Here is a 27,032-nt window from a genome sequence, read left to right on the forward strand (position 1 = left end):
TTACCAGTTTATCTATGTACTGAAAATACATTGCTTCTACCAATAACTATAGTTTGTTTTTCTTATATGATCAGCGACAAACATTATCAACAACGATTTGAGCAGAGAATCCCTTTCGTATTCGCAAACAGATTGGTATCATATTGCGTTAGGCTATCTGAAATGACAGTACAAATGGCCTAGGCTTACAACTGACGTCATAGTTTCACGTCATAGGTTTACGGTACAAGTTACCTCATTAGTGAAAAACAACACTAAGTGTTGTGTGACCTTAAACTTGATTGTGTCATAAATTAATTATTAGTCTTTGTTTGAATGCGCGAATTACAGGACTGAGTAATACTGAAGAAACTGATACACAGTTATACTATAAAACTTAGGCTATTACAGTAAAATCTGTGATACTACAGTATTATTACACATAGTGTACACTTATGTAATTCTACTTTAGTAAAAATAGAGTAAAAGGTGTTGTTAAGTGGTAGTTATAGGCTATCCTTATATTGAACCAACCTCTTGTACGGACATTTCTATTCAACCTTATATACTAATTAACAAACTACAATAACAAAAACCAAAATCTAAGGGTATACATTTTTATTCCTAGGATGGAAACGTTAAGTGCCGGTCCTAAGGACAGGACTGAATGTGAAAATGAAACCACTAATCGTATTTGTTTCTGAATATTCATAAAGAAGAAAAGGAATGCAAATTATTATCACAATTAAGCATACTTTAAAGGGAAGGCCTATATCCGAAGGGGGAGAAAAAAAAAACGTATTTCCTGTGTCAAAAGTTCCCTCTTTCCACACAGTTATAGCTGTATTTATTTGAGAGTATACCCCGCGGATGACCAGACTGCAGAATCTCAATGCCAACTCATTGACGGTAAAGTATATAGTTTTCATCTCAATATGAATCCTCCTGTGGCTTTTTAAAAAAAAAAATCATTTTCCATTTTTATTGTATCACTTAATAATTCTTTAAAATTGTACCAACATCGATACAAGCACTTATGGGAGCATGCTGGTAGGCAATGCGAGCGTGTCTTACAGTAGTTGTGACGTCAGACCCTTTAGTCATCTAGAGGGATTTGAAAGATATATGTTGCACGCCTGTATTATAATCAGTGTGGTGTTATAGAGATGGAATAAAATCACAACGCTCTCTACATGAAATAAGCAGCTCTCAATACGTGCAGCTTGGCTGATCAAATTGTTTGGTTTTCAGGTATCCAGGCTCTAACTTGGATGACTATTCTTCAAATGTAAAAAGTAGCCTACGTGCTAGTAAGCTAAATACTGTGTTGTTTTTTCCATTTCTTACACTTCTCTATAGTTAAATATAAACTAGTAATTTTATGTTCCAGTACAAAAAATCATGCAACAATATAGGCTGTACTTCAAACATGATTTGCTCGGTTTAGTTCCTTGCATTGCCGGAGGGGGAATCCATCCAGTACTTGTGTCGGACTAATGTCCGTCTGTGTATATATGTGTATGTATATCTGCGAGTATATAAACATATATGCATGTGTATCAATGAGGGCATGTAATCCGTGGGCGTCATTCGACTTTAGCGGGCAGAGTGTAGTATATTATTTATATATAACAACAACACAAGAGAGAGGATCTATGGCAAGCCGTTTTAACATTTACCTCGTTATTCTACTTAAGTAGAAACAATTCCACTTAAGTAGAATACAATTAAGCTTAAGTGAAATTAATTGCACTTAAGTAGAATACAATTAAGCTTAAGTGAAATTAATTGCACTTAAGTAGAATTGTATTTTACTTAAGTTTAATTGTATTCCTCTTAAGTAAAATTACCACTTTCTTTTAAGCTTAAGTTAAATTCAATTTCACTTAAGCTTAATTGTATTCTACTTAAGTAAAATGCAATTCTACTTAAGTAAAATTGAATTTAGCTTAAGTAAAAATGTCATTCTTTTTCACTTAAGCTAAATGAATTTTACTTAAGTAAAATTGTATTTTACTTAAGTAGAATACTATTAAGCTTAAGTGAAATTGAATTTATCCTAAGCTAAATTGTATTCTACTTAAGTAGAATTGTATTTTACTTAAGTAGAATACAATTACATTTTACTTAAGTAAAATTCAATTCTACTTAAGTAAAATACAATTTAGCTTAAGTGGAATTGAAGGATCGGTCGTATGGCAAGCCGTTATATCATTTACCTCGTGCGGAGAAGCGGTTGGTCTGGGGGCAATGTTTACATGGTACCATGCCTTGTGGTACTACTACTACTAGTACCACTGCTTGGTGGTATGTCGTGTTGTAGTCGTTCCCTTGCCCTCAAAAGTGCTTTTCCTTTTCCAACTGCATCAGCAACAGTTTGCAACGATTTATTGGCTGGCTGCATTTACCAAATGTCTAACGTTCGATATGTTCGTACATACACAACGAAAGCTTGATAAGTATCGCAGTATGGGGGAATGGCCGCAAATAGTTACGTAACCATAGTACGCCTTGAACGTAACTCTATAGGTCTCGCATCACAATTAATTGTTCCATTGACTTACACACTAAATTCGTCACTTTCAAGACCTGCCAAAGCATAGATAGAAGTTTTCATCTGGTATATCCTACCAGGGAACTCCCTGATCCTACCCACCACATGATAGCTGTGATCTTGGCCTATCATGGCACTTGCAAACTTTTATATCATGACCGTTTAGATTATGAGCTAGAAGAGGAGCAAGTTTATCACACTGAACCCTTCTATATGCTCGTTCGGAGTAATATCAAACATTTAACCAACGATTTTTAAAATGGTTTATATCACCTTCGATCCTCCCTATTTTCACACCATCTGTACTTAAAATTATGCTCTTTCATATAAAGGCAGAACAAACGATGACAGTAAATGATAACATGCTTAAACAAGCTTTACGTTAGGTACTTTTACCTCTTTTCTGACAATGGTTAACCTATTGAGCGGATGAACACGTGGTGAGGACTTCGCGGGAAGTACAGTGACGCAATGGGTAGCATACTGATTGACCAATCACATTTCACTTAAGTGTAATTCTGTTTCACTTAAGCTAAATTGCATTTTACTTAAGTGAAATAGATTGACCAATCACATTTCACTTAAGCGTAATTCTATTTCACTTAAGTAAAATGCAATTTAGCTTAAGTGAAATTGAAAAGCCATTTTGCTTAAGTAGAATAGCTTTTTACTTAAGTAGAATTGAATTTTACTTCAGCAGAATTGTATTTTACTTAAGTAGAATTGTATTTTACTTAAGCTTAATTCAATTAAGCTTAAGCTAAATTGAATTTACTTAAGTAAAATACGATGTAGACAAAAATCGTTTGAACTTAAGCTAATATGAATTCCACTTAAGTGGAAAACAATTAAGCTTAAGTAAAATGCAATTCTACTTAAGTGCAATTCATTTCACTTAAGCTTAATTGTATTCTACTTAAGTGGAATTAATTCTACTTAAGTAGAATAGAGAGGTAAATGTTAAAACGGCTTGCCATAAGGATCAAGGTAAAAGTATCCCTTCTGCGACACCTACGAGCGACCAGTCTTGTAATGTTAATGTTTCAATTACTACGGATTTGACTCTGAAGATGTGTTGCCACCCAAAAACCTCTGTCAACATGTCATTTGAGGCTAAATACAGCATTTTTTCCTTATTGAGTTTTGTGTTGACCCTGCAGGGGAGATGATCTAACAATCTATGTGCTAGACTGTACAGTCCAGCCGTTTTGTATTGACCCTGCAGGGGGATTTGATCTAACAATATATGTGCTAGACTGTATAGTCCAGCCGCTTTAATCGATACGCCTCTGATGTTTTATTTACAAGGTTATTTCTTTAACAACAGTACAAATGGTATTAATAATACAACCTGGATTTCTTACTATGGTTCCTAACGATCTAAAACATAAAATTAATGTTGTATCTACTGTCTTCCTTTAATCATCCGTTGCAATACAAACGAAATAAAAAACCCCCCAATAAGAACAGTTTTGAACGCATGTGTTTGAATTTGCATGTCAGGAGATGGTACATTCCCAACACATAAACACACATCAATATCATTGCATTTTAACACAATAGTCTTTATAGCTGTCAGCTATTAAAGACAACCATGCACTGAAGAAACCGAAATTACTCACGTGACATAGATGTTACACGATATCTATTATTTTCAATATTCGCGCAGATTAAATCGTGATTTGTGGTTCTCTTGTCTAATTTGGTTTCCGTTGAGGCATCCTTTCAGCAATGTATGGAATTTTCTACCACTGATTGAAACGCTTATAACTGTAAACAATTTCAACAACATTAAGGGGCCGAAAGATCGATGAGGACAGGGCCATTCAGTGAGTGTCGATAAGGGCATTAGGGCAAACGGCCACAAAGGGCAAAGGTCATTGAGGACAACGGTCATTACGGGCAAAGGTCACTAATTAATGGGAAGGGTCGTAATGAATGCAAAAGAGTCATCAAGGGCAAAGGTCAGGAAGGTCAAATATCATAAAGGACAAGCGTTATTAATGGCAAGAGTGTCATGACAGGCAACGGTCATGAAGGGTCATACAGGACAAGGGTCAGGCAGGTCAAGGGTCATCATGCTCATTAAGTACAAGTGTTATTAATGGTAAGAGTGTCATTACTGGCAATGGCGAGGAAAGGACAAAGGTCATTCAGGGTAAGTGTCATTGGGATTGTTAACAGTGCCCCCGCTCCGGTTTTGTTTTGGTTCTTACTCTAACAATATGATATAATCTTATTGACACAATTATGAAAGTATCGATGCACTTATGCAGGCTTTCACAAGGGTAGTTCGAAAGGCGTGTTTTATAGTATAATCCATGTTGCAATGTGTGATGTTAGCTGTAGGTGTCTCACAATACACAAGGACATTATGATACCAACAGAACGAACTCTATTCCACAATCATTATAACAAACAAAGCTATTGTTCATAGCTTGTTGGGTTCTCACCCAGTTCTTAGAGTGAGTGGGACTCAATGGTTTTGGTCTCTTCTTACTTTTGGTCGTCTTTAACGCCAGCCATCACTTGTGTATTCTTTTAATAAACACTGTGTCACTTATGACTTGTTTATAGCTTAGGAGATGCACTCTGTCCGAAATTGCGATTTACTTGTAAATATCCCCGAGAACCTGGATAACCCCCTCCCCCGCCCATTCCTTTCCGCTACCACCCCCCACCCCCCGCCCGAAAAAAATAGGTTTCAACCATGAATCTGTCACTGATCTAGTTTTTGTTGGCTCTGCATGTTTACCTCTTTTACGAGAGGGATTCGAATAAATCCATCTGCCATGCGGCAGCTCATATTCCCTATACCCTAAACGCCCCCCCCAGACCCCCCAACTAGATTCAAATGCCGGATTTCCGTGTTCACACATTATCCCTGCCCTCAAGTTAAAAATCTCGAGTTCGTTCAAGACAACAAGTTACGTTTACTTACTTCACAGGAAGTTTGATTCCGAGCCCTGGGTTGAAATCCGAGCCCTATAGTTTGGTCTTGATCTTGTGAGGACTTATAACCATTGCTATACTCGGATAAGTGTTCGGTTCACAGCCAAATGTCAAAATGTATGCATATACAATAAGTGACAAAACAAAAGAAAACATGAAAGAATATTCAGTGCTGACATCATTATTTTTTTACATAAAGCTTTTTTTTTACATATTATTTTTACATATTATTGTTACATATTATTCAAGACTTTTCCTTTTCTTGAACTTGCAAGTTAACAAAACAGCTGCAAGTAATCCTTCACCTTACGTAACAAGAACGACGCAACCATGCACGTATATATATATATATATATATATATATATATATATATATATATATATATGTATATAAATATATATATATATATATATATATATATAATATATATATATATATATATATATATATATATATATATATATATATATATATATATAGGCACCTTTATCGTAAAATAGTATGTATGGCTATCCATGTTACATATATTACTTGTGTTACCATGTACTTCGCAACCCTTGGTAAATTAACTTTTAAGAATATCAGCTTTCTATAACGTTTATGTAATTATCAAATATGTAATAATCACTGACTTTAGTCCCAAAGGTAACAGTAAAGCAAACATTTCAAGAGTAACATGAACGAGGTGCCGTTGGCTAATAAAACATCAAATGACGTAATATGGTAATGTATACGCTTCTATTTATGGCATTATCTTTCGAGGGGGAAAACGTTACGTAATTAAAATGGCGGAGAGAGAAAGGCTCCTTTAGCCTGAGATGTAACTAGAGCACCAATGGTGCAGAAGCTCATACCTTTTTGAGCTTAAAAATGTATGGCCCACAAAACCAATTTTGGGCCCATGAGGGATACCCCACCCCCTCCATTAGCAGAACCCTGGCCACACCACTGGCTATAATTCCTATTTTCCCCTTTAAATCCTATTTTACCCACTCTCTCAGACAATACCACTGACCTACCCTATTAAACTTTCTCCCCTCTACCTTAGCAGAAATAACTTCACAAGCACTCCCTACAAGACATAACTTCACAAGCTGCCTACATACCTCAGGCTCAAAGACTTCTAAGAATCGGCAAGTGCTGATTGGCTATAGGGCTCTCATGCTTACAGTTCAACAGTTAATAACAACTCCCAGTCCTGCTTTAATTCCACTAACAGCCTCTGCAGAGCTTGACCACAAATGTAAACAAACACTGCAGTTACTGGGAGACAAATTAAAGGAGCTTTGGCAAAAAGTGAAGGCTCAGATTTTTTTTAAACAATGGGGATTAATTGTAATTAATTAACTTTTGACCAACAATTTTTAGGCATCACCTTATTCATACACAATCCAACAATCATCAGTTCAACTTTGAATATGATCCATCAAAATCTTGAGGAGATTGAGATATTTGAAAATATTACAAAGAATGACCCCCGATGACCCCCTAAATGACATTTGATCTCAATTTTCCGAACACCCCTTGTAACTCTCATCCCAAGGAACATTGTGACCAAGTTTCATTATAATTGGCCATACACTGTACGAACAGGAGCAATTTGAAAATATGAGGCCGTGGCCCGGGCCACAAAAGACCCCTAGTTGATCTTTGATCTCAAATTCATGAACACCCTGAAGGTAAAACTACCATAGTACTATCGTGACAAACCCTCAACATTGTACCATGGAATCTGTAGGAGAAGAAGCATTTTGCGTATTTCCACAAAATGGCCCATTACGGCCCACAGGTGACCTTTGACCCCAAATTTTGGACCATCTCTGATGGCCCTATACCCAATGGTCCTTGTGTCCAAGTTTCATAAAATTTCATCAAACATTGTGCGAGTGGGAGCGGTTTTACCAATTGTTGACGGATAGAGTGATAGAGTGATAGAATGATAGAGTGATAGAGTGATAGACGCCGCACTGTAACAATAGCTCACACCAGCATGCTGGTATGAGCTAAAAAACGGTGGATATGAACTTTCTGAAAGCATATGTATGACTTCATATTTGAGTTGGTTTATAACTTGGTAAATATGACTTTATTAATGACTTGGTTTATATGACTTCATATATGACTTAATTATATGACTTCATACATAATGACTTCATATATGACTTGGTATATATGACTCGATATATGTATATATATATATATATATATATATATATATATATATACTGACTTGTTATATAGGACTTCATTTATGACTTGCTTTAAATGACTTGATACACAATGACTCCATATATGACTTGGTACACGACTTGATATATGAATCGATATATATGTGGCTTCGTAAGTATGACTTCATGTCAGAGGACGTCGAGGGCAAAATCGGCCACTGGGGACAATTCTGTCACCGGGCCCATTTTTGACAATTTTAGTTTTCCTTAACGTATATTATGAAAACCGAGAATAAATTATTCTGTATCTCATACAAGCCCGGTCCCTAGTGACCATGGGCCACGGGGCTATAGCCTATTCCGACCTAACCTCTCGGCAGGCCTGCATGTGATCCCTATATGCGACACACACCCACTGCTGCATTCATAGATGATCGAACCGTTCTGAACACCATTTAGAACTAGTCTTAGGTAATAACAGGTTAAACATTGCACTATCGAATGTAGCCGATGTGCCACAAAACGACCCCATCGCCTTTTAAGTGAATTTGACAAAACGTTATAAAGTTTCACAAAATCACCCAAACAACGTCAACATCGTAAATTTCGAAGCCTGAATTTTCCTTAAATAGATTTAAAATTCACTCTAACTTATGATCTCTCACCCAGAATGTCTTGGAAATTTTCTTTCTAAACTTCGATTAAAAAAAGACGTTGTTTTGGATTAGGTGCCACCTGAAAGAACATTTTGTTAATTGATGAAAAGGATGTGCCACCAATCGTCATCTCCTGAACAGTGAGAGAAACTCGAATGATTGGAATTTTCAATCTAATGAAGCCTTAGAGTGCATGAGATTAGACTAATTATATACCTATTAGGAATTAAAGGTCATTTGAATCTTCAACACTTAAAAGAAAGTTTCGTTAAGAGATAAAGTGATACTATTCCCACAATTTCAATGCTATAAGTTTCATCTTCCAGTGTAGAGCAGGACAATTTTAGGGCGCGTCGGTTACCGATATACCAGGTATACAGGGTATTCGTCAGCGGGTATACCGGTATCTGTTTTTGCTTATATACCGACGCACCCTATAGTGCAGGTTGCTTTTGTTTATCATACACAAGGCGGGACCACCTTATCTCCGCTTATTAACAAATATATATATATATATATATATATCTATATATATATATCTTTTCATTAGCTATATACAATGTCATTTTAAGATCTATAACTTCATCAGTTCATGTAAAGTTGACATCAGTGCATCAGCCCATTCGCTGTATTCGTTCGGCTCAGAACGTATTCGCTAAACTGTGAACCTTCGAGCCCGCCCCCACTTGAAGCGATGACTTTGAAGCCGTACTGTAACAGTCTCTGCAATACCTGCACGGCGTTCATTTTACAAAATCCGTTCAGGGGAAATCTAATGACGTAATCCGATTCTTGTGCCCAACCCGCAGCGATCACGTGACCGGTACCCGAATTACAAAGGTGGTTGCCGACCTCGGGGAAAACCTCGTAGATGAGATTTTTGTCCCCGCTTAGGCTTATCCTTTCGCCACAGTCCGGTGTCGTATGTACAATCACGCATTCGTGGCCACTTGACCCCGGTTCGACCTTCACCACCGGTGGACTCTGTTTCTCCTTCTGAGATTTCATCGAATTTTTGATCGTTTCAATCTGTTCGACCATAGGGGTGAGCTCGTAATACTGTGCCTCCTCAAACAGCGCCTCTATCTCTGTAAACGATTCGGGCAGAATCAAGCGTGACGTGCGCAAAAAGTTGAGAACGTGACGAAACATGTGTCCATCTCTGTCTATGAAATAGTGTTGCTTAAGGCTATCTAGAACTATTGGGATGGTCCCGTTGAATAATTTACTGAGTTTCGACTCAGGAAATCTCGTTAGTGTGTCCAAAGAACTGGTGTAGATTTGACCCCCAACATCGATATGTACGGGGGCACTGTAAGGCCGTGTCTGGGCTACACGGGGCACACCTGTCGCTGTTGTCGATTGAGAAGTGCTGTGACTACCAGATGTCGTAGTGGATGGTGGTGGGGTACCACAAACGGAATTGACAGGCGAGGATGTCACGGAGGAGGGTGATAATGGTGACGACATTTTGCGCTTTACACCTGCCATCGATTGCAACCTAAGAGTTATGGGGAGAAAACGGTAAGAAGTTAGGCAAATCGTAACGAAAAATTAGACAGATTCTGCAACTTTTTCTTATACATACGAATACGATTACCCTTTGTGTTGTATAGTGAATAGTTTAAAACATATATACACGAATATGATTTGACACGTACACATCTTATAGATGACAACGGGTCAAGCACTTCAATTTTGAGCAAGTCTACCCCTCCCCCCCCCTCTCCCTCCCCAAGAAAAAGCTGCTTTCAAACTCTTCCTTATCCATATAAAAAACCCACATAAAAGAGGCTTTCATATTGCTTATTCTTTGTCCTATACTCTCTGACTGCACTGCACATATTCCAGAGCCTTGAAGTCATCTCGCCCATGACACGCATCGGTTGACAAATGATCAGAACAGTTGATAAGTAAACAACTGTTTATTTATTTATTATATTCTCTTTATGCATGAGGTACACTTATCCTTTCTCTCAATTTAAGCAACTCAGTTTAATTTACTGAAATGTACCCCACAGGATCATAATTATGAGTGAATCAAATATTTACCAAAAAGACGGAAGTGTTGTTTTACTTAAATTAAGTATTAGACAGACAAAACCAAAAATGATACTGTAAGGTTTGCGCAATTTTGTGTCCTTAACTGGTGTTTCCAAATGTCATAAAATTGATATATTGAAGACCTAAATATTTGGGAAAAACCTGATCGCGGTTTTTTTGTTTTTTGTTTTCATAAAGAGAATTTGTTTGACACGAGAAAATAAAGATCAGATTATGCCAGGCAGTGCTATCCATCAACTGTTTATGGAGACTGCCTCCTGTATTATGTGGTTAACACACAATGGCAGACAGATATCATGGTATTCCGACTGCATGTATGGGATGCTATATGCCTGTCAATCTGGTGAATGACGGGGCTTAATTTCATGAATATTCATTACACTGACGTTTGACATTGCAATGATGGTAATCATGGTATTAACCCACATAAACATTCCCCCCCCCCCCAAAAAAAACAAAAAAACATGCTCGCTTGTCATCAAAGTAAAAGACAGTTTCTTTCTGAAGGCTGCAGTGAATATATATATATAGACGGGTCTTTTAGTTTCAATGAAAGTATGGGAAAACCATTGTTTTAAGTTTTTGTCCAATTTACATGTTTTTTTTTAAGAAGTAAACATCTAATTTATAAAATGTTTTTCCGTATAAAAGTGAGACAATTGTCTTCTACATTTCACTTTTTTTTAGAAACTAAATGAGTCTCAGGTTAAGCATTTCAGAGATGGATTGCTTTGTATTTGCGGTGGGTTTTAATGTATTCTTTACCTAATCATTTCACCATTTTACGTCTCCTGTAATCTTTACGACAATAAATAAATCAAGAAGCCGACGAAAACAGCCTATAACTTTGACGAATTAAACGGCTATATCCTTCTATATATTATAGCTGTGTATAAAATATAAAGGTTCATTCGGTGTCGTTTATGCTTGCGTGAATCATGGCTGTCATCTTAGGTCTTTAACCTGAGATTCTTCTGCCGCAGCAATTTCCGCACCTGTCACCCTCAGGGATCACCTACGGCAACTAAAATAAAACTCATCTTACCCCGATGAACGCCTCGGGGTTAGTGTCACTTCTATGAATGACGTAGTGGCTAGCTAACTTCAACTCTCTCTTTCTCTCTTTATATATATATACTGTAATATTCACACAGCGAATATACAACAGAATGACTTGCCTGTTGCACATCACAGGTGAATTTTACCAGGTGAGATGAAACATGATTAAACCTTTGTAGAATATTAACTCTTTATTCAAATTTAATAAGGTGTATCGTATATCCCTGAATCTATACAGAACGTATCGTGGATGAAAAGGTTATATGATTTAAAGTATGGCATTAGGCTATTGCAGTTGTAACGGTGACTGAAAGGGGGTGGTGTCTTAACAAGCAGAAACGTGAGAAGTAAGTAAACACGTGTATACCTGTGTAATAGCTGCCGCGGTAACCGTTACAAATTGCATGCCGTCACGTAGGTTCCTATCCACGGTAATAAACGTGGATTGCATCGGACGTATGCTCGCTATATTCAATAATGCGTTATTTGTACTTAATCTGAAAAAGATTGTTGTGTTGCAGCCGGGTAGGTAGGGTAGAAGTCATATTGGACAACGTTGCCGGATCACGAGGAGTAGTGAATTATTGCGGAGTTATACAACGTCAGACAGGGCATATTGTCTGTCTTACGATATACCATACAGAAACTATTGAATTACACATTACGTAAACGATCATCAATATAAAGTACGGTACGTCTAGATTGTTAATAGAATGTGCAATAACGTTTACAAACTCATTGAGTATAAGGATTTTTCTTATAAATGGTTTGCTATTAAACCTTCGCGGCCATAAACACGCCATTTTGTTTGATGTTTGGCATTGGGGGGGGGGGGGGGTTGAAACGTATTTCGCATTGTAAGTCAACGGTGCCTAAAGGAACGTTTTGTAATAAATTGAATAGGTCACGATATTTGGTCTGTTGTACAAGGGAGTGGTTATACAGTACGTACCTTTATACGCCACATGGGCGCATGATATGGCATTTCAGAGGTTTCGCTCAAAACAGCAATTTATATTGCCAAAAAGGAGGCGTCAACCTAACCACTCTAGCATAATACTGATATTAGATGTAGCAATGCATATATGACGACCAGCTGCCATTCCTCCCACCCCACCCCACCCCACCCACCCACTCCCACCCACCCACCCGATGCCGGAGCGACGCCTGTCATGACTATATAGAATTTTAAGTGCATTATACTGTGTTGTCTTGCTATAGAGTTGCAAAATGCAACTTCCTTCCTCTCCTTTACACGTGCATCTTGTGATATCACGTGGTTCCAATTAAATTGATCATTTTCCTTCTCATTTGCATCAATTACTAACGAATGATGTCCATTGTTGGTGCAACGAAATCGACCAGTAGACTTTTGGCTGACTTTAAATGATAGTTTATTAACATAGCATTCCTATAGTTGATGGGTCATTAATTCAATAATACGATAGCTAAGGTGTAGGATAATGCAACAGCTGTACGGGATACGCTAGAATAACAGGATGAATTTCTACTTGGGAGAAACTTGATGATGATATGCATAATCTTGTCAAACTAACTAGAGAGTTTTCACTAAAAAGAAAATTCCGATTTTTAAATTTTTTATATATTTTTCAACCTATACATTAAACACTGTGGTTGCGGTGTTATATCAAACAAATGTAGGCTGTGAGTGCAAACGCCAGTCGTAACTAGATGTACAAGACCAGTCGTTTGATAAAACTACACACCATCTTCCCAACTGAGAATCAATGCTTGACAATATCATTATGATTATAGACTGAGCAACGTGGGCTAATTATTACAATGTATAAATTAATCCATTTCTCTCAAAGACCCTACTTATGCGCCATAAAGGTATCTTGAGTAGCAACATGGTATATACCTTTATAAATCGGGATCCAAATAGTCTTCAATATATGTTGCTTTATGAATCTATAATTCTAAAAGACGTCAATTCCAATTTAGACCTGCCCTTCGTATACACCCCGTCCCCATACTTGTCTTCATAAATATCTTAACAGAAAGAGGAGACGTCCGAGGTGGGGAGGGGGGGGGGGTGGGCTCTTTCGGAAATTTTCAAATATGCCGACCGATCCTCAACCGAATTCATAGTAACGCCTCTCTTCTCCGCCTTGGCTTGTAAAATATTTAAGAATTTTTTGAAGTAGAAAACAGCAACTTATATTTAAGTGATAGTAGATCTCAACAATTCGAATATGTATACAAGGGTAATATAAAAGAGACTTAGGTCTACCATAGTTCTCACTAACATAGTTCTCACTTCATTTAACTGAAGTAGAAAACAGCAACTTATATTTAAGTGAGAGTAGATCTCAACAATTCGAATATGTATACAAGGGTAATATAAAAGAGACTTAGGTCTACCATAGTTCTCACTAACATAGTTCTCACTTCATTTAACTGAAGTAGAAAACAGCAACTTATATTTAGTTGCTGTATAGTAGATCTCAACAATTCGAATATGTATACAAGGGTAATATAAAAGAGACTTAGGTCTACCATAGTTCTCACTAACATAGTTCTCACTTCATTTAACTGAAGTAGAAAACAGCAACTTATATTTAAGTGAGAGTAGATCTCAACAATTCGAATATGTATACAAGGGTAATATAAAAGAGACTTAGGTCTACCATAGTTCTCACTAACATTCCGCAGGTCGTAATTAACTCATTACAATGATAAGTTGTTCGACTTTGCAAGCAACGTTACCACAATCAGGACCAAATTGCCCACCTATATAGTGCTTCGATAGCTTCCCTTTGTGTGACTTTAAATGCTTTGTACAATGACAGTGCTAAGAGTGTGATATATTTAGCGTTACTGAAAGGAAGCCAATATAGTATTAAGTCTTCCTTATAGAAGCTGTTAAATTGTTAATACTTCAGTCTGTATTTCACCAAATTCATCCCTGAAGACCACGATGCTATACACAGGGATACATGCAGTTGTATAGATTCTATGTAAACTAGATATAGTCGAAGGTCGCACGTATATTCAACGGAAAGATAACTAATACCGTAGGAGAGTCCGTTATAGTTTACAAGAAAAATATTAACACTTAGCTGAATTTATAACTCTTTCGTAGCACTTGTCTCTATAAGTAGCACTTATAGTAGCACTATAAGTAGCACTATAAGTATCACTTGTCTCTATTAATGTAACATTCTGGGCGGCAAATTTTATTGTTATTACGGGATTAGCCAAATTACCAGATCACTGCACCAGTTTTGGTGAGCGAAAATGCTGCATGGTTTTCGCTTGGAACAATATAACTATAAAGGTACTTGATTCGAAACGAGTAAAAGATATATATGCATTACTAGGATTTTATAATCCAGGATACTAAGTGACGTCATGCAGTATTCGGCGAACTGTTAATGAGCTAACATTCTGGAATCTGCTGCGTAGACGATTGATGAATCACAAAAGCCAAAAAGCAACAAATTTCTACTTATTATCGACACTAACGCGTACAGGTGTATCGTGTGTAAGGATTCCACGTAAGCTTTTTAAACTATGTGTCGTAATTGTAAAGTTGTCTTCTTTTGTTAACAACCAGCTACAACCCCTGCTCACCCTACCCCTTTCCCTTCGTCTCCACTTTACTCCCCCCGCCCCCGAGCAAATTTTAAATTACTTTGATCGACATGGATACTTATAGCTGTTGTGTTCACGAGAAGAAATATCCCATTCAAATTAGACTCTATTTACTCTCTCTGTTGTACGTAGTTACTAATATGCAGGTTATGATGCATTATATACACTTGTTATCGCGACATCCATTAATATGTTAGTGAAAATAATTCAATACATAATTAAACGGGGACTCAGAAATTTACATATATAAATAACTTTTCCTCAGTAAAGATACGAGAAACTTATTTTCTCCTAGCTCTGCCAGAGCTACATAGCAAAACCCAGGTTAGCAGTACATCCTATCATTTTCCTTTACATAACGTGCAATATACCTTTTGCCGTTAAGTCTCGTGACCTCACAGCTGTACAGTGATTCGTCAAAAGTTATGAAAGACCCGAAATCAATATCTTTAGACCACTGATAAAAAGAGCGCCATCTTTTGTACAGCTGATATGAACCAATTAGCTTTTGAGACCGTTTTGGCAATGTCATCACGTACGCACAGTTTAATGTTTCAGTTGGAGGGAGACCACAATGAAATGAACACTAACTATATTTTTATTGGATAATATCTTCCAAACTAAAAGAAAAAGATAAAAGGTGATGAATGTGAAATTAAAATATCGAATAATTGTGTCCAGAGTTGCGGCAATAATATTAACGTGACCTGGCATCCTAACATATATGGACGTAAGGGTCTAGTGAGGTAGGTGGGATAAGTGCACAGTCACGGGGAATTGGTTGTCAGTTATGGGCCCTGTTGTGTCCAAGAACACATGAGGTAACAAAAAGTCAGTATTCATGAGGCTTAATCTGACGTCAAATGACTTGCAAATAATGTGCATTCCTTTGATGAAAATTATTTTTGGTCTTGAAATTTGATGAAAATTATATTTGGTCAAAATAATCTACGAAAATGGGTCTTTGATATACAACTGGTTGTTCCTACTGGATTCCTTTGCTAAATAGATCACTGGAGTTGTTTAATAATAATAATAATGATAAAATTGAGGATTTATAAAGCGCAGACATATCCACCGATAACGGTGCTCAAGATGCTTCACAATATTACCCTGGTCAACGATAACCTGTCAAACATAGAGACAATCCCTCCACATTGCAGCAGCTAAACAGCGCCCAATTGACAATTTATCTCATAGGTCCCCGTTTATGTACGTGGGTGAAGAGAGGCAATGGAGATAAAGTGCCTTGCTCTAGGACACAACATAATAATCTGGTCAGGACTCGAACCTACACACCTTAGATCACAAATCCACTGTCTTAACCACTTGACCACAACACTCTACAACTGTGAAGCTGTGAAGCTATATGGACAGTATTTAACATTTTTAAGCCCCTCCCCCAGCCCCTCCCCCAAGCCCGAGCTAAAACGTTAGAAATCTGTATTGCATATTTCAATAAACAGTTGCATAAGATACAAATCCCTCAAGCTTCAATTGTGATTAAAGAGAAACCAAAAAGTGAAGTGAAATTATGATGGAAAGATGAGATATGAATATGACTTTATTAGTCTTTGTAAGTCTGTTTTCAAAGACATACATCGTCTTAACGTCATGCACCCAATGCATTCAACGTCTTCTAAGTCAAACAATAGTGCTTTAAAATTAATATTAATTTCTCATACTCAACACTTCTTGTTTTCGGTGTCCATATAGTTTCAATAAATGTACCACCCTTTGAGCTTGCTAAATAACAGAAATTTCCATCAAATATGAGTTCACCATAGAAACAGGCCGGTTAGCCCTTGCGGGTTTTATGCAACTTGACATGTACCCGGTTTTATGAAATAACTCAAATTTTACTCCATCTAGAATATTTAGGGCGAAGTATTTAACCCAGAGAGAGAGAGAGAGAGAGATACGGCCGGGAACTACTTCACCTTGAGATAAACCGTCCCAGAAACCCACTCGATTTTACTTCCTCTTAGCAAAATTGAAAGAGAGGAAAACTGTGATTATTCCAAAATATTTGCTCAAATCGAAATCAAGAAGAACATGTAGCCTGTATGTTGACGTTTGTGCGTGTATGTGTGGATGTGTGTGTTTGTGTTTGAGTGTGAGGGGGGGGGCATGACTGGGGTAGGGGAAATAAATTACCGATGATGTAAAGAAAATAAGGAGGAATGAAGGTGATATAAGGTATTTGGAAAATCCGCCGCTGAAATATAAGAAGCTTACGCAACAATAGGTTGTGATGTACTACCAAACTTTCATCTATTCTACCACAAAATCTTATCAGTCGTGGTTGCGTGCATGGGTACATTTACAAGTATCATACATGATGTACAAGCCATCAGCTATCACATGGTGTCTAGGAGATGTCAGTTGAAAACTTCACTGTTTTATATCGGGCCTGGAAAGTTATGGCGAATTCTAATTTGTTAAGTCAGTTAATTAGTATATAATACCTGTTACTTAGTGTAACGATTATTATACTCCCGCCTGGCCTCTATTCCTATACCTTCAGGTTATAACATTATATATAGCGTGTATTAACAAAGATACACACCACCGTTTTGTGAGCTATTCCAAAATTGGTAACAATTTACCGTTGAATTTCAGTGCAGTGACCCGTATACAGTGCTCAATGTAGGAACACCGATTAAACTTTATCATCCTTCAAAGGGCCTATAAAGCGACCCCAAACTTTGATAGATGTATGCTCAAATGGCAAAGAGACGTTATAAATTACAACAAACTGAAACCATTCATTCTAGTACGTTTAGGATAATTCTTTCCAAAGTATACATGACCTTAGTTACAGAGAGAAACTTTATGCCCCGATTTTTGCCTTTGAATTATTTTTTTGCACCCCGACTATAAGTGAGTCCGTATATAAAGGGCGACTCGTATGGAAGTATATGGTATATAGCCTCTGCTCATATTCGCCATGGACTTGTATACACTCGAACGCGAGGCATTCATGAAGTATATATCTATAGTTTTAGGTTATAAGTACTCGAACACGCGAACCTAACAAGGGGTCATCTAACTTGTACTCCAGTCAAGGGTGTTGTACTCGTATAATACCAGCCTCGTCTACTATCAGACTATAGTGATGTTGACTTTAGCGTCACTTAACAGTTTTATTTACAGTACTTATGATGCAAGTACATGTTAAGCATTATAAAAGCCTTCAGTTCATTTAAGGAATATTGTTTATAAATTTGGCGTGTCGACTCTTAACAGTGATAACTCTTTATAGGCCTATATCTTTCTTTACAATCTAAACTATACTAAATGAAGCTTAAAAGTTATGCTGTATTGGCCCCAAATATGCTAGATATTCAAATATGGTCACCGTTGATATTGTAATTCGAAAAGAATACAGCTAACAAAGGAACGACTTTTAAAACATGTATATAACATTTTGTTCTACTTTGCGTACACAATAAAGTTCACGTATATTCCACTACAACATGTACACAGTTTTTATACGTTAGGACCTATATACACTACACACATTAAAAATATAGGGCTTATATGCACATAACTGTTACCGTTCTCACCACATGAAAGCGTACAAGTAAATAATTATGTAACATTTCAGTATACTGCTTCAAAAAGTGACCTTGGCAACCATATCATATTCAGACATAACATGAAACCTCTCGCTACCCTTCCCCTCACCCCTGCCCCTTCCTCTTCCCTCCCCTCACCACCACACACCCGTTATTAAACTGGCTATAGCCAATTACCTGCTCCTATTATGCAAGTCATTGATCGTTTAGTCCAATAAATTGTGTCCCACAAATTAACCGTATATGTAAGGCTTTATTGCTTTGCAAACCACTGCAGTTCATGCGTACTTTCGTCATCCCTGCTGCGATTTTGTGGGTGCACTTAAAGGGTGTGAAGACTCGCGCAAAAAAAACCCGTATAATGCCGGTAATGTGACCTAGTTTTGAATGAGGTGTAATAGAAGTGTTAGACACCACCATCGATCCCAGAAAATACACACACCTTGCTACCGTCGGTAATTAGACATTAGTGTACAGTCAGTATATACATACAGCTGCGGTCAATACCCACAGCACAGTGTATGAACGATACAGCGATGGACATCTCAGGTTCAGCTAATTTAGCTAAAGCTAACAAGGTATCACGTTTCATTACTGTCTGCATTTTGTAGCGACACGAACAAAACGTCACTTGCAAGCAACAGAAAGTTAACTTGTTCAGATGGCCGCACGCGGTTTGGGGCGAGTCTTCAATGCCTTTAAAGTAAAGATTATATATTGATTTACCTTACATCTTTGACGTGTTAATAGTGGTTGAGAATGATTTCAGCCATATGTAGCCATTATACGAGGCAAAACGCATTATTTATACCAGCGTAAAGGATACCTATACAGCCTAGTTTAGCTCACACACTTTTCTCTTCTCGAATACAAAGCAGCGATACCATATACCGCCTCGACAGTTTTACTACAGATGTATATAACGCGTTGTTCATCGCTATACCTTTGGGAAAGAGGATAAACTTGGGAGTCACGGTATCCCATTACAGAATACACAGTAGGCGCTTTGAATATCAAACACTTTTTTTTTTTATCGATAAGTTAAATAACGCAAAACATATAAAGAGATTGTCCTCTTTGGGACCGTTGATCAAATGCAGCGCGTGTCGGAGAAGCAATGGCTACGAAGATAGGTTACAATAAGGTTAAAAGTGAAATTTAAAAAAAAAATCATATACAAAAATATGCGATCGTTTGTTGAACTTTCTAACAAACGTTCGAAATGTAGTACGTCTGTCATATTTGATCTGTAGCCCTATATAGTTATGAAATATGAAAACTTTAATAAAACGTACCAACTGAATATACAAACAAATATTTTTTGATATAATTTTGAGAATATATTTAAGAAGAATGAATTTAAATGTCAGTTTATTTTTGATTAAGTAGAAAGTACAAATTAAAGTCTTCTCTTTTCTTAAGGACTTTGACAACAAGGAAATCGATTTTTTTCCCCACCTTTTATTCTTCCCCTACATCGATAATGGACCAACCGTCCAATACCCCCACCATATGTTTCCATATATACTTCCCACACTGAGCACAATAGTACATATATGTATGTATACATAGATAGATAGATATATGGGTACTAGTAAAGAGCATGTACTAACTCCCGCCTCCTATACACCTATACACAGTGACATACATATATATGTATAGAGAGTGACTCGAACTGCAGAAATCTGTAAATAGTCTATAACTTATCAGAAATCATACCTTTCCAATTCCAAAATGAACAAGTAATCCTGCAATGAATCCCAAATTTTGAAGAAAAAAAGCCGCTTCGACTTGTCTGCTCTGCCGTGGTAACCTACACTGAAGCCTTTCTGTTAATGGCGGATGAGGTAGATTTTGCCAGTCGTCAACGACAGGCTTGCTGAAGGCAAATCTCCTTCGCTTCGGGGCAAGCACGCTCTGCATGCAGCGTCTCTGGAGAACGCCTGTATAATTACAAAACTGGCCCCGGGCTACGTTTTACCCTTTATGTCTCTCGTTTTGCATTTATTTTTCTACTCGTCATGCCCTAAGAACTTTTCGGGGGCTTCTATTCTTTTCCTGCTAAACTGCCTGTAAGCCCAATTCTAGTCTCCGATTTCGTCGCTCTGGGCAATGGAAACACAACACAACAACTATAGTCTGTGAGCGCTAGTTATATGTATTTTCGTATATATACAATCGGTTGGGCATTGAATTTTAGTGATTGCATTGCTTGAGTGTGTGCTAAAGGGGCCAAGTATTGGGTCGCTCAGGTGCAAATCATGCGAAGGAAGTAACCTCTCACAAAATTATCCTTTTTTACTTTCTTTTTTCTTTCTTTTCTACCTATGTAGTTGATGTAATTTACAGTTCCAAAGTGATCTAAAGTTCACTTAGATGTTTTCATCTGCAAGTTAGAGTCATCTTCAGAAAACTGCGCACGCACTGAGCAGGCGGGTAATCTTCGCAGGTTAACCTTGGCGGTGTTGAGGGTATTTTCTCAAGGGAGAACTTTTAATACATAATATCCGCTTCAAGTCTGTTCAAATTACAATCTGAGAGCGTGTGTTTTATTTCATCAATGGTCAAAAAAAGGATTATTGTTTGATGAGATGTTCACGGGGAGATAAAGATCTTTATCTTGCCTTACATTATGATACCCTTGACTGATGACACAGAGACAAATTATCAACGACTGGTAGCGCTTAAAAGTTGACAGAGCATGCGGATTGAGGGCGGGGTTGGGGCTTTTCGTTAGTGATATATAACTTGTTTCGAAAGTTGTTTAGAAGATGGCAATTGTACAGTATTCAATTGTGTATAGCAAACTTTAATAACTTTAACAAATAGAGATAGACAAGGTTTACGATTGTTGAAGTCAATAGCGCATGCGTAAACTGGCATCTCATGAGAAACAAATAAGGACTATATATGGCCCTGCAGTAGCATATGCATTCTGCGTGAAGAGCTCGCCTAAAATCATGAAATATTAGAATGAATCATTTGGGATTGATTTACAATTCTTGACGATAACTTCCCAGGCTTTTTGTTAATGATGGGACAGTCATTTGCGTGTAAAACGAAGGTCCGTAAACTGTGGGATGTGACCAATAAAATAAGTAGCGAAAAAGTTTCGGTAACTCACGGGATATTCCAGACGTCGCAAATATCTTTATTATTCGATGATTTCCCGATGGAGGTCGATTACTCATGCATGTTTTTTTGTTACACAAAGACCATATATAAGATATATAAGATAGCTGTCATGCATTTCTGAGCATCGATTCTGTGGGTGGGGTGGGGTGGGGTCCACGGTGGGTCGTGGCTCGGTCCTCATGGAAGATCCTGGGTCGTGTGCCTAAAGCCTAAAAGTTTGCGGACGGTTTGGTATAAAGGTGTTCCCTTACAGACTCGTTGCTATAACTGTGTGTGTAGTTGATGTGTATTAAATAAAATTTGACAAAATGCCCTTTGTCCAATCATTACCCCATGAAAAATAATTTTTGAGGTGAATTTTGCCGGTTTAAGAATTTGTTTAAGCATTTACTGCGCATTTCCACGCACATGCGTATTTGAGGTGGTATCAAATTAATTGAGTGAGGACTTTTTCATTGGCTCAAAAGTGCTCAGTGGGCAATTTGTATTAGTTTCTTAGAATCGAACCGTAGTGTAGTTATCCATTTATTCGCCATTCAATGTTCACTTGTATCAACACTTTTCAAGAATATTATATACTTGATCAACTAAGGATTTCGTTTTGAATAATAATTTTGATTAAATATGGCCACTAATCTCCGACGACTGGAGGACGGTGCTGACATTTTTACCAAACGACAATTTATGATTGTCCCGATAAATATAGAACGAACATTAATCGAACTGTTATCCTGGAAGGGATCAACGCCCGACAAGACTTAGGGCCTATATATTCTCAATGACTGTCCCCGGCGATAAACTTGGAACGAACATTAATCGAATTAACTGAGTCCAGCCTGGAAGGATCAACGACCCGACAAGACTCTTATATGTTCTCAAAACTTTGAGCATTTCCCAACAAACCCGCAGAGCTCCCCCTACCCCCCCCCCCCGCCCACAACGGTCGCTCCGGTTCAATCTCACCCCTCATATTTATGAAACCGATTGGGACAACGGACTTTTTCGGCCATTTCCATAAAGTTCTTGTTTTCAAGAATTGTGTTCCACAAAACATTTCTAACGGTACCGTGTCCCAAATACAGCCTATATCAGTGCATGCCCCCTGCTCAGGGCTGGGTCTGCCATCCGCATCACCTGGTTTAACCATTCTGGGACAGAAAAATGTTTCAGTAGTAAACATAATTATGTTTTTATATCCTAACCTATACCCTTGCCAGCGAACGAACTAGTGTAAAGGAACGTTTTTACATGTTTTGTCGGCAAATTGGTTTTAGGATTTCATAATTCAAACTGACTCAGTTGAAATGTTGATGAATTTAGGGAGCTACCATTTAGACAGCCCCCCCCCCGATGCGGTGGGTACTCTACAAATAGGGATATCACTAATAAATCAGTAAACATGTAGGATGCAGGGAAGCGTGGGGTGGGGCGGGGGGGGGTGGTGAGAGGGGTCTTTTGCATGTTGACGTGTATTTGCTATCGATAGTTTTACTGGGATAAGTTACCCCCGGACTCACTACATGAGAGCGGGCATCATCTAATACAGGACCACACACCCTCCTTGGGGTCCATAATGTGTCCACCCCTGATGGGCTCCATGGATTCAGTGAAGTATGTGGTCTGAGGAGTTCCTAAAAGATTAATCCAGAGATGTTTCATGTTAATGATAGACAACTCGACAAACTAAACATTTTACCAAATCATATGAATTACTGCAAGTTCAGAGAAAATGGCATCGGAAACTTATCACAAGCTCCCCAAATTTATAAACATAACGAACATAGTTGTGACGTCACGGACTCACTTTGACCAGACAGCACAAACTTTTTTTTATGGCATCTATCACTGGGTCCAGGTTACCCCCCCCCCCCCCCTCCCCCAAGAAAAAAACCCTTCCTAGCCGTAACAGTTTACAATATTTGATATCGTTTACAAACATAAACGTAGTGTCACTAGATATACATATAACCGTGTAGACTTATATTAAGAATTATATTAAGGAGCGTTAGAGAAGTCAAGCGAAGTCTAATTAACTAAAAGATAAGAATTATCGGTGCTAAAGGGGCTATTAGGTAATCAATACTATTGAGGGGCCCACTCAAATTTGACTTCAGGTTAATTTACTCCTAATCTGTGAATAAGTCAACTTTCGACTACAAACTAATAGAGTAGATTGAAACAGTACGAGTTGTAAACAGTGTAAGGAATTTGGAATTGCATGAATCATTTTTTTTCATTATTTAATTTTCGTTTTGGAGTTTTGTTTCCTTTCACCAATTTCTCTCCAGTATATGTATATATTTATTATATTCAAATGTGGAAAACATTCTATCAGCATTGCGCTTCTTCTTTTTTCTCCTTTTCCATGCATTTGTATAGCTTAAATATTGTATATAAATTAACATGATGAATTTCTTTTTTTCTTTGGACCTGCATGTCTCTCTAGATTGTATACTGTATATCAAAATATTCGTTTAATACTTTGTTAAACATTCATGTACTGTACAAAATTGCTGGAAATAAATTGTTGTCATTGTCAGTCTTCTTGGTGGTGTTTTGACGGTTACTTCAACATACATAGCTTATATACATAGAAATATGCCTATATAGCCATATATAATAGCCTATATATATAGAAATATGAAAAAAACCTTTGAACTATGCCGATCATCATAGCCCATATTTACGATCGAGATGAACAATTCCCCCCCCCCACACCCCCGCCCCGTCACCACCCACAACGCCTCCAATTGCTCAGAATATTGTTTGGTTCCTTTGGCCGATTTATATCATTGAAGAAATTTTATTGCCAGACAACTGTCGTTTGTTTTTTATTTCATATAATGTAATCAGAGGATGAAATCAATTAGTTTCACTCACACTTTTATACATATCGGAAAGATAAAAACTATAAGTTTTATATTTAGTAAATCCTCGCTTATATCAGTACAGTCTAAAGTGAAACTTAATATTAAATATTAAGTAATGCAAATTGGAGCTTGTTAAAAGTCGGTTTTCTTAAAGTCAATAACCGGAGAGAAACCAAACTTTTTATAACCAAAATAGGTTAATCTCAGGCTAAGGTGTTCTTTCGCTTGTTATACCTGTAAAAGTGCGGATTGTTTTGGAATTCATATGGTATCGTAAAAGGTTTGTTATGAGATATTTATCGGTTGGTTGAGATATTAATTGGTTGGATGAAATATTAATTGGTTAATTGAGATATATATTGTTTGAATGAGATATTAATTGGTTGCGTAAATTTGTGAATACCAATAAGGAAAACGTTGACGTCATGTCAAAGTTATGTTGATTGTCGGATCTAAGATGTAAGACAGTTGCGTGCACATGGTGTCAGAAGGGAGACGGTGGGGGAATACAACCCCCCCCCACCCCTCCAACCCGATTGAATGAGGTAGGGGCATGAATCTCTATGGAAGGTCCCAGATGTGTATACCAATCAGTGTTTTATTAAGGAAGGGTGTCACCCGTCAGTAGGGGCGGGGGTCTGGGGTGCTTCCACAGAAAAGATTTTAGACGTCAAATGGTGCATATACTGAGGCATATTAAAGGGTGTGAAGACTCGCGCAAAAAAAACGTCTCATGCCGGTAATCTGACCTAGTTTCGAATGAGGTGTAACAGAAGTGTTAGACACCACCATCGATCCCCAGAAAATACACACACAGCTTCCTATCGTCGATAATTAGACACTAGTGTACAGTCAATAATACAGCTATACGGTCAATACCCACAACACAGTGTACATAGCAGCGATGGACAACTCAGATCTAGATAAAAGATAACAAGGTATCACGTTTCATTACTGTCTGCATTTTGTGGCGACAAGAAGAAAACTTCACTTGCAAGCAATGGAAAGTTAACTTTTTCAGAGCGCGGCACGCAGTTTTGGGCGAGTCTTCAATGCCTTCAAGACTATGCATTAAGTCTGTAAGTACTTCTCTAAAACTATCGGTTGTGCTAATAAATACTGTTTTTTGTTGTTGTGATATTGAAAAGGGGTAGAGGGCGCGCTGTACAATGTTCTAATTCTTTCCCGGCTGAACGTCAAGAATTCCCCGACTGAAGCATCCCCCCGACTGACGATCAGAGGTGGGGCATGCCCCCTCCCCCTCCCTCTTGCTCACGTCATATATGGATGTAATATTACAGAGTCACGTGCCAAGAATGAATATCGAATCCACCTAAAAATCCACCTGATAGAATAAGTATAGTGATATATAGAAATGAAACTTGGCCTGATGGATAACATAAGTTAAAGATTGCCTTTTATTGCAGAAGTTGAGTCTTCGTATATCATAAGTTCAAGAAAAAAAAGGAGACTAGTGCTAGTAAAGTTTTTCGATAGCTTTTCTAGATTCAAAATATGCAGCTTTTCAATTTCTAGATCTCTGAAATGTCCATTAAGGTTAACCTGATGGTGACTACGAAGGTCGGCTCCTCGGTGCAGGCCTTTAGGGTTAATGTTAATCCATCGTTTTTACCAGTTTTATAGTAAATCCATCAAAATACGTTTTTTTTTTAACTTCGTATGATCTGATGAACATCTGAGCATCCTTGGATGACACGAATCAGCACCATCTGTACGGTACTTGACAAATTTGTAGATGCATTGTAAACATGTTATCATTAGAGGCCTGTTTATAAGTGTTTTGTGTACTGAGACCTGTTTCGCATCTGAGGAGTTGAACTAATGGTCTGTGTGTTAGACTAAACAATTCAGCCACTTGAATTGATGAAACGCCTATACGCATGATTTCTCAAAACTTAAAAGTGATGTATAGAAATACAACCTATGTTATTCACGATCTACTCTGAACATATCATGTCAAATCAAATTTTGTTTTGCCGACCTGAAGTCACCCTTAAATGTCCTGTAAATCATTAAGAAAGTTTTAATCGTTAATTCAATCTCAGTTACAGTTCTAAAGAGTTAAACGAACTGTACATGGATTTCTTCCTGAAGAACGTCTGTTTAGAAAGTGACTAAACCTTAAAATGACAGGACATATCACATTAGCTTACTGTATAGTTGGGACCAACACATCTCACAAGAGATTCTAGTCTAGCGTGATAATTCAATGAAGAAGATATGTTTATTCTGAAGATCCTCGTAAGTTAGTTTTCGAAGATCTGAACTTTAATTATTGATGTTCGAATCATATGCTCATAGTGTCTTCCTTTTTTTTTTCTGTGCCGCTGTCATCCATAACACCAAATAAGGCATAGAGTGCAGCATCCACAGG

At 37.6% G+C, this 27,032-nt stretch overlaps 1 protein-coding gene across 4 annotated transcripts in view; it reads right to left on the reverse strand.

Moving 5' to 3' along the window:
- Positions 1–7,681: 7,681 nt before the first annotated feature.
- The window catches only part of LOC139961657 (BTB/POZ domain-containing protein kctd15-like), a 173,082-nt gene continuing 153,731 nt past the window's right edge, over positions 7,682–27,032 (reverse strand). For 2 of the 4 annotated variants that reach the window (XM_071961051.1, XM_071961042.1), the window contains exon 3: positions 7,685–9,811. In XM_071961051.1, coding sequence (XP_071817152.1) covers positions 8,917–9,801 — 885 coding nt within the window. In that variant the 5' untranslated portion in view covers positions 9,802–9,811 and the 3' untranslated portion in view covers positions 7,685–8,916. Of the gene's footprint in view, positions 9,812–20,351; positions 20,769–27,032 lie in introns of those variants that run through there. The other 2 variants (XM_071961036.1, XM_071961027.1) reach the window with 2 other exon arrangements.

Source organism: Apostichopus japonicus, chromosome 3, assembly GCF_037975245.1.
Source record: "Apostichopus japonicus isolate 1M-3 chromosome 3, ASM3797524v1, whole genome shotgun sequence".
NCBI classification, from domain to species: Eukaryota; Metazoa; Echinodermata; class Holothuroidea; order Aspidochirotida; family Stichopodidae; genus Apostichopus; species Apostichopus japonicus.